Raw genomic sequence first — 9,918 nt, 5'->3', positions numbered from 1 at the left:
GAGAGAGAGAGAGAGAGAGTTATGATTATAGGTTACAGTTCTCTGACCCTCATCCACCAAGAGCAACTAAAAAGTGCACGATCAGTAATGTATCAACCAGGGCAGGAATTTCATGGAGGCCATGAAGGCCATGGCCGCCGTTGCCCCTTAGTTTGGCCTTGTGCCCCCCAAACCAATGACCTGAGGCCACAGTGGCCTTAATGCCCTAAAGCTGACTGTATCATTTAATCCTCTGTCTCTTTCTTGTCAATATATACAGTAGACATCAGTGTCTCTTTCTTGTCATGTAGACACCAGTGTCTTTTGTTGGCCTTGCCTCTAAAATGTCCAAATTCCAGGCCTGGTATCAACGTCTGCGATGCGAGAGTGTGGTCTAGACTCTAGCCAACACCAGCTCGGGACTCCTGGAACCCTCCACACTCTCCTACCTAACACCAGGGTCTTGAGCTCTACACTACAGTGTTGTTAGCTGAGCTACTGCGCCGCAGTGCATGTACACTACAAGGTGGTGCGCTTCTTGCCTTTCCTGGCTTAGCAACGTCTAATCAGAAACTATTTGGTGCTTCTGTGGGCTACAAATTCCAGGTAAACATCAAACATGGTACCAAACATACCAAACTGTTTTTTAAAACACTGCTGCCCCACAGTGTGCATTTAATGTTAAGGTTAAAAAAAAAAGAAACGAAAACAAAAATGACTTGTAATGTCTCACTGATTATCGAAATAAAACTATTCATTCATTCATTCATTCAATGTACTAAAGTAGTGGACAGGGCTGGTTTCCCATGTCATCACAAAGTCATGCTACCAGCAAGGACCTGTCGAGTAAAAGAAGCCATGCAACACTATATGTTGTCAAAACGTGATTCAGGATGCTCTGTCTAGATAGAATGATCTTTCTTACTTGAATTGGAAGCCTGATTGTTTGTGAATTTTACATATTATGATTGTGTCTGCACACTCATGGCAAGGATGAGTTAAATTATGTTTTCTCATGCCAATAAAGCTCTTTGAATATTAGTATTATTATTATTTACTTTACTATTTCCAATTTTCAATATGTTTACTTCAACTCCATTGCATCTTAGAGGCTAATATTGTACTTTTACTCCACTACGATTATTTTAAAACTTGAGTTAGGCTACTTTACTGTAGATGTTGATAATTATTACAAAACATACATTAACCACTTCAACCCTATATGCCAGCCATTTAAAAATAGCCAATCTACAAGTTCGCAATGCGTTGCAATGTCTCCTACGGATGCATTTTCTCTATGTTCAGCAGTATACATGCATATTGAAATGTATGGTTATGCTTATAACATGAATTCCCAGTCACACATAAGTAAAATGTACCAATAAAGTGTCACAAACAGAGAAGCATGCTTTGGTAATTTATTTGAACATTCACCTGAGCCCTGCCACGAGGGCTCAGCACTTTTTTTTTTATTAAATCATCAGAGTTAGTAAAAAAGAGACAGTATATATTAGTAGTTATAGGTTTCTACATTATTACAGATCATTGCTCAAATATAATGTATGCGTTATGTCAAATGTCACTCAGGTTCATTGCCCAGTCAAATAGGGTTCACATCTTGAGTAAGACCCTCTATATCAGGGGCCTTCTTGTTTTTTTTTTGGTTTCTTTTTCCTTCTTCTTGCATCATCTCCTATAGAGATGAAGCAGGGACTCCCACTACACATTGTATAAAATTATGTTTCAGATGATTCCCCCCCACCATGCTTTTCAAAAATATATATTTTGTATACATATTGGTCCATAATACGGTTTTATAAGGTTTTAGTCTAAACAACCACTCGGATATTTAAATTTCATGATCTGTCTGTCTCTAATTCCAAGCCATTTCAGATGCAATACCAAAATGCTCTTTGTTGGCGACGGGGCACTGTCTTTGGGCTAAAATGTTAATGATACAGAGAAGATTAGCGCGGTACCACGATGAGAACCATGTAGAGTCAATCCATTCAAGCCAATTTTAGTACCACTTTATCTCATGGTTCCACCCACATCATAAAAACAGTTTGGGAACGACTGGTCTATAGTATACAGAAGAACACACAGTCTAACCAAAAAAAAAAGAAAAAAAAAGAAACTTTTGCATCTGCAATCTTCCCATCACCTTGATTAATGGGTTATAAGTGGTTATAAATTGGTTCAATATATCTGTTTCAACATAATATATTGAACATTAACCAAACATATTATGTTGGGTTAATTGCCCAGCGGCCCTATAGTGCGGAGGCAACACTAGGGGTCCACCAGAAGGGGGCGGTGTAGCTGAAGTCGTTATGCTTGTCAGACACCACACACATTGCTGCCTTAACCTTCAGTAGATGGCAGCAGCTCATATTTCACCCTTGTCGTCTTCTGGACCTTGTAGATGGCCACTGCACAGATCATGGCGACCACTGTGAGAAGACATCCCGCGATGAAGACCAGGTTCAGGTTCAGGTTCAGGCTGGTAGCTGAGGGAAAACCACAACAACAACAACAACAACAACAACAACACTGTGAGATCATGCGTAATAGAACAACAGTGGGTCAGGACCCATGTGGGTCGCAGACCAATATGTATTGGTTGTGAGTAAATACCCCTTTCGTTCCTACATTTTGTTTATTTCAAAAGATTTTCAAAAAAGTCCCCCCCAAAATTCGTCATATTATGTTTTGTATTTTTATTTTATAAATAATTCCATTTAAAATACTTTTAAGAAGTAGTGAAAATAGCCGATCTACAAGCTCACAACATGTTACATGGCGACGTGTTGTGAGCTTGTAGATCTTCACTAGTTTGAGTCCCAGGGAGACATCGTTTTGACTTTTTTTCACAGACTTGAGAAAGGTTTCAGAGTCACCTGTGATCTCAGACGACCTTCTCAAGCGCAGGGGACCCTGGGAAATGTAGTGCCTTGCAGTTTGAATGACAGCCTCTCTCTTCCGTCGGTGGTTGGCTCCAGACTGAGTGGAGTTGATGCATCCCTTGGAACATCTGGCGTTGGGGTTCCCGGCTTCACACAGCATAACAGAACAGCTGATGTACACCTGAGACAAACACAGTTTAAAACCTTGTTTCTTTGTGGAAATAATTGAACCATCACTGGAGCTAAACAGTTCCCTGTCCACTGTTCCAGCCGCATACCACATAGGCTCTGTGTAGCCTGCAGCGGGTCGCTGGTTCCATTCCCGAGCCCGACCAGATGTCGCTGCGCGTCACTCCCCATCTCTCCCCCATTTCCTGTCAGTCTACTAAAGGCAAAAGCCCCGAAACATAAAAAAAAAAAAAAATACAAAAAACCCTGTTTACCTGATCATGTGATCCTATGAATTTGAAGGCCTCCATTGAAAACTGGAAATGTCTCTCATGGCGTGGTGAAAGAACTTCAACAGTGTTGTCCACGGTACACCTGGTTGGAAACAAGAACAAAACACCTATTGATGCTAAGAGAGTGTGGTGTATATTCTCACAAAAAACAAATAGTATAATTGTATAATTACATAAACATAACATTTTTTGTGCAGTTTAGAACACACAAAAGCAGGCATTTATGTGAGAGAAATTATTTAAAGCAGTAATGAATTCATTGTGTGACAATGTTGCTGTATTCTGTTACGTGGTATTCCCCCTGGCTTGTAACTTACTCAACTGGAAGCTCAAATATCATTAATACTATAATAACAATAACCTAAATCAGAGGTTCCTAGGCTGTTCAATGCCAAGGACCCAGAAATAACCAGGCTGTGATCTCCACTCCCCCCTATTGGGAAACGGCCTAAATATGGCTTAAAAAAAGACTAAAGCGGGTGCATGCGTGTGTGCTGTGTTGTAAACTGCACTCACCCATGTTCTATGATGGAGTAGGCTGGTTGGTAGCTGGGGTTGTCGTACGGCGCAGCTCTGCAGGACACCACAAACAGTTCGGTGTTGTTGAGTGAAGACGAGGCCTCTATCTCCATGTAGATCTTGTCCCCTACGTCGTACTCCAGTGGATAGGAGCGGGGGTCCATCATGGAGGTGAAACGCCGGCTGTGAAAGAACTCAAACTGGTAGGTGAACGTACCGAAGCCCTTCTCCTGGACCGTGACGTTGTTTCTGTGGACGCTGTAACTCAGGGTCACGTTGCCAGTCTTGGGGTACTGGCAGTAGACCTCCACCTCCAACAGGTGCGTGCGGGTGATGACGTCACTGGTGTTGTCAACGGTGGTGATGGCATTTTTGAAGATGAGGTTCTCGTCATCCTCCTGTACGCAGGAGATTTTAGTTTAGTCTAACCCAGTGGTTATGAAGATAGGAGTTTAGTCTGACCCAGTCGTTCTGAAGGTAAGAGTTTAGTCTAACCCAGTGAAGATAAGAGTTTAGTCTGACCCAGTAGTTATGAAGATAAGACTTCAGTCTAACCCAGTAGTTATAAGAGTTTAGTCTGATCCAGTAGTTATGAACTAACAACTTGGATTAAAGTGATACCAACGTTGAACACTGGAGTCTGTTTGCAGCCTGATTGCATAAGCATTGTTGCATTGTTATTTGTAGTTGTCCATTTCTCTCTCTCTCTCTCTCTCTCTCTCTCTCTCTCTCTCTGTCTGTGTTTGTCTGTGTGTCTGTGTGTGTGTGTTGTGTGTGTGTTGTGTGTGTGTGTGTGTGTGTGTGTGTGTGTGTGTGTGTGTGTGTGTGTGTGTGTGTGTGTGTGTGTGTGTGTGCGTGCGTGCGTGCGTGCGTGCGTGCGTGTCTGACAGGTTGGCATGCTGGCATGCAGGAAGACAGACAGACAGACAGACAGACAGACAGACAGACAGATAGACAGACAGACAGACAGATCACATTCCTTAAAGAGGCAGTGCAACAGAACAATACATATAACACAGCTCTCTAGTACCACAGCCCCATTACATAACTATGTGTAAAACTAACCTTTAGTAAATGCACAAAGGTGTAAAGTAGAACAGATGTGACCAACTAGCATCCAGGTATGACTTCGTTACCTCAATCTCAGTACCACAGCCACTGAGGGGGATCACTGCTATGATGTGAGTGCTGTTTTGTTGGCTTTCCAGGCTGCAGGCTACGTTGCTTGGATCATTGAGTCGCAGATGTCCTTCAAGTCCCCGGAATGAGGATTTGTTCACCTCTACTGTCATGGCGGTCTCATCGCAAATCACATTGGCTTTCACTGAAATGAAAGGTTTCCAGAAGATCATGATGATAATAGTATAACCCACATAGGTTGTTCATTTGCTTTAGATTTAGTATCATAATTTTGTTAGACTTACGAGACAGTGGTTCTGTGGTAGTGGGGGCCATGGTTGTAGTCGCTGCAGGTGGAGATAACAACAATGACACATGTAACTCATCACACCACTTCCTCAGATTTCTGAATTTGAAATATGATGCAGTAGTAAACAGGTGTTACGTTTCACCCACCATTTGAGACAGAGACGATGACACAGCGAAGCTCCGACTGATATTTGTCCGCACTGTGAAAACAAACTCATTTTAGTTATTAAAAAGAAGTGAAGCAATAACTTGACCCCCCCCCCCCCCCCAGTAAACTGTACTGTACCAGTAAACGTAATACTTTGTTTACTGGTACAACACTATGAAGATTAGAGTTTACAAAACATTTCAGTTAACATTTTCTATTTATTTATTTATTTATTTATTTATTTTTCTCCTGAGCATATGTACTGCATAGTACTGTTTTCTATCCGTCTGTCATTCAATGTTACATGAGATACTTCAATGGTTTCCAGTGTAAATAAGTCAAGTGCTTTCCTAGGATCTCCTTTTAGTTGACTTTGTACCAGTGAACTGTACCGTCGTCATGAAACTGTACCGTAACCATACTTTTTTCTATGCAAACTTCTAATAAAGTCTTCAATCAATACATTTTCTCAGTGGTGATTTTTCTTCTTTATCCAGCCAATGATATGGTAGGATCTCTGCTATACAGATTTTGTAGATCCCAATAGCACTAACACAAACAGGGAGAACTACTTACTACAAATAACACATTGCTTTTATCATCATGCTCTGTAATATTGTAACTGATCTAATGACACAGAAAATAATACTCTATAAGTCTAAGACAAAAGGAAAAGTAAAATGGGCAGACAGACAGACAGACAGACAGACAGACAGACAGACAGACAGACAGAAAGGAAGATCAATTAAATAAAGCTGACCTGTTGGTCTGAGCAACAAAGCAGACAGGGTGATGTTCTCCAACCTCTGACTGTGATGCTGTCCATCTCAGGATGAACTGTCCCTGTGCTGGTACAGTCAGGATCATGTTGTGGGGTCCACTGAACAACAGCTGTGAGACCCTACAACACCACCAGAGAAGAGAACATGGTTCAAATGTTTTAATTTACTTTTTCAGACCTTTAGAAGGGACACCACAGGACAAAGGACAACAAAACACCAACTAAATGACTTCATTCTGTAAGGCAGATGTGCAGAACCCCTTTACACATGGACAAGGACAAAACACACATCTGATACATTAACACCACAGGGCAAAAAAAATCACTTTAAAGGAATGTTATGTTACGGAAAACACTGTGCTGTGTAGTTCTAGGCTGAATGCTACTTTTTACTGTACTGGAGTGGAGGGCCTCAGTCTTGTTGTCTTTTACTCACGTGGCCTGTGTTGCCTGTGTGTTGATGGTGATTTCCAGTCTGTGTCCAACATGGGTGTAGAGCCGTGCTCTGTTAGCCGGGGTGGGAGGCAGGAACCTGGGTAGATACCGTCCCTCTGTACAGCTGGGTACTGATCCATACACTGAACACAAAGGGGAAATATAAACAATTTAACAGCTTTACGTTTTAATATGTTAGATTATTGATTTACTTTGATTATCCATTCACTTTATTAGCATATTAACTGGTTGAGTTGCCAGGAACCCCTAAGAAAATAGACCACTAGGGGTCAGTTTTTAGATGAACTAAGGGTTTAACTGTGTACCGTCGACAGCAAACTGTAGAGGTATATAGGAGAGATGGTGGCCGGTAGTGCGAGTGGACTGAGATCCTCCAGTGTTTGTGACGGTGATGGACTGGTTGGGATAGTCCAGCATATACAACTGGACAACGTAGGTACCCGCATTACTGCTGCTGGTGGCAGCAAATGACAAAATGCAATTCTGAAAGAAGGGAGAAGGAACACAGGACAGGAAGAGTACAATAACAAACCAGGAGAAATAATGGGTCACATTTTTAAGAGGTGTAGAGAAAAACAGTTCAGACTAATTATGACAGTAATCATGATTATAGTAGAAAATACATGTTTGCATCAGTATGATGTGATCCATGTTCTTATTTATCAACTCACGGTATATGATAAGCTGAGAACAGAAGGAAGAGTAGCACTAGGTTGACATTTGACCCGGTCTCCATCTGGGTCAAATGCTAACAGGTTGAAGCTTCTCCCACAGTTAGAAGGAACTCTGAGAGACAGAAACAGCACGAAAATAAGAGACAGAGTGAGATTATATAATTAGTTTATTTTTCACTTGTTTTTCGTAGAAGTATCTAGTACAATGTATTATAAATACATAACTATACCTTATGTATAAACAAAATATTTAAATTGGCATGTGTGCAATGCGTGTGTGTTGCGTGTGCGTGCACACACCCCTACTCTGCATGCCTGAGTCAAGCCTACAGTAGTCTGACCAAGAACAGACAGATTTGCTGACTTATAGAATGATGATGATGATGTTAGTAATGAGTATAAGAACAAAATAGAAGTGTGTTATGTTACCGTAGTGAAGGTATGATGGTGGTCTGAGGAGACCTGTTGGCTTTCCCAGTGTCTGATCTGGTCCTGAGGTCCACCCACGTATAAGCTGCCCAGTTCCCAATGCCATTTCTGTTACTCTCCCAGGCACTACCTCGTAACCTGTGTGAGATGAGATTATTATTATTAATAATAAAGTGGTTTGGTATTTCTGTCATAATTGTTCGCACATTATGTCAGATGAAGCAATTGAGAAACAAAAATAAATAAATACATTGTAAAGGAAAAACACATAGGGTGCAACAGTTAATCAAACTATATTGATTATGAATATATATAAATATATAAATATATATATATATATATATATATATATATATATACATACATACAGTATATAATGTTATTTAATTAAAGTAATCAATTTACTATCCCTATTTTGGACATGTGATTATAAAAAGAATATATAAGGAAAAAAAGGGGGGTGAAACATGAAAATACTATTTAAAGTCTCATTGTTTTTGTTTGTTGTGTAATAGTGAATCTCTCTTCACTCACAACAAATTGAAGTAACCGTTGATGGGAACCCGTCGAGTCATGATTCCTTCTCGTTGACACCAGTCTGCGGTTGCCTGCACCGTGTAGGGTCCCCGCAGGGTATCACTGCCACAGGACCCATAACTACACTCCCATATGTCTGAACTTGAGCATGAAGCGAAGGCTGTCTTATAGCGAAAAACCACCTGGAATTAGAAGATAAGGATATAAAGGTTATACATTACATGACTTTCATCATGTCTCTGTTTGGTAAAGTTACTAAAACTAAAACCTAACATTGGTAAAGAAATTATGTTTGAAATAATTAGTCTTAAGTAAGGACGTGTTCTCAATGATTTTAGTTTGTTTTATCAATATAGTTACATTCTTTGTACTTTGTAAGTCACATTGTTACCTTTTTTTCGTTTTCATTATTTAGTTAGAATTAACTATAATAATCTTGACCTGTACCTACCGTAATAGTTCCATCTGCATGCGTGTCCTTTGGGTCAAAGGTGATGACAGTTCCTTGAAACTGCGAGGCTCCTGCATGCTGGGCTCCGCAGAGCAACAGCAACACCACTGCTACTGAAGAGACACTCATGGTTTACTGAGAGAGAATACGATCCACTATCGTGTTTTATACACTCACACACACGCACAGCAAATATCTTGAATATTTGAATTTGGCAGTGGAACAAGACATTTACCTGGAAAGCAGAGAACAACCGGTTCTCAAGGGAGATAAGATAAAATGTTTACCTGGTATGAGGAAGACAAAGATCTCTTTCTCGATGTGTAATCAATATGTCTGTCTATCTGTCAAACTGTCAAACTGTGCCTGCCTGTGTAAAGATCAAAGATTACCCGTAAGCATGGCATTTTATATAACCTCATCCCTTTCAGGCATGGTACTTTGTTTCACTTATTCAGCTGCTGTTTGCTATGTGTGTTCTGTGAATGAATGTACATACAGGTACAACTTTTTGGGAAAAGCCTAGAAGAACACCAACTAAAGGTAATAAAAATAAAAATAAAAATAAAAATAAAAATAAAACAAAGAAAGAAAGAAAGAAAGAAAGAAAGAAAGAAAGAAAGAAAGATCTAGTCTGAAATTCTCCTTTAATGACCCAAAAAGTATAGCATGAAAACACAGGTCCTCTCAAATTGTGTGTGACTGGATCCATGATTATTTAATATCGTTACATAATTATTATGTTTGATGTTATGTTTAATTCATGTCTGTGTGTTTACAGATCTATAGATTAAAAGCTCAATACTTGGTGAACTTGACCTTTGGTTATGTACCCAACCAGCTTGTACTTAGGGTACTTAAATGTAATGTTGTGCTTCTTCCTGGAGCTGCATGGCTACGGCAGGCCTGACAAACTATCTGGGTCATTTGACCTCCTCCTTCCTCATCTCTATCAGTTGCTCTAGTTTCAGGAATAATGATCAAAAGTTATGCCAGATATTTTGGTATGTGGAAACATCCCCCCAGGGCATCGTTGGGGGGGAGACGCATCAAAAATGTTAAATAACAACATAGGGCATACTGTTAGGCATTTATTAAAAAAGACTCGCAGAAGATTGTAATTCCTACTATCATTGCAAGCAGAACTAT

General features: G+C 40.2%; 2 protein-coding genes across 2 annotated transcripts in view; both read right to left on the bottom strand.

The window, feature by feature from the left end:
- Window positions 1–2,343: 2,343 nt before the first annotated feature.
- LOC308288059 (ZP domain-containing protein-like) lies at window positions 2,344–5,157 on the bottom strand (the record flags this gene model as incomplete). The annotated part of the gene is made up of 4 exons (XM_080729402.1): window positions 2,344–2,432; window positions 2,880–3,055; window positions 3,863–4,263; window positions 5,002–5,157. 4 exons carry the CDS (start codon window positions 5,155–5,157, stop codon window positions 2,344–2,346), a joined length of 822 nt encoding a protein of 273 aa, XP_080585528.1.
- A 128-nt stretch (window positions 5,158–5,285) lies between these two features.
- LOC308288058 (CUB and zona pellucida-like domain-containing protein 1) overlaps window positions 5,286–9,918 on the bottom strand; it is a gene marked incomplete at both ends in the record, with an annotated part of 36,312 nt that continues 31,679 nt past the window's right edge. The window contains 3 exons of the mRNA XM_080729401.1: window positions 5,286–5,331; window positions 6,767–6,800; window positions 6,984–7,161. Coding sequence (XP_080585527.1) covers window positions 5,286–5,331; window positions 6,767–6,800; window positions 6,984–7,161 — 258 coding nt within the window. The remainder of the gene's footprint in view (window positions 5,332–6,766; window positions 6,801–6,983; window positions 7,162–9,918) is intronic.

Source organism: Nannobrachium achirus, assembly GCF_963921795.1.
Source record: "Nannobrachium achirus genome assembly, chromosome: 7".
Classification (NCBI taxonomy): domain Eukaryota; kingdom Metazoa; phylum Chordata; class Actinopteri; order Myctophiformes; family Myctophidae; genus Nannobrachium; species Nannobrachium achirus.
This window is presented reverse-complemented; position numbering and strand designations above follow the sequence as displayed.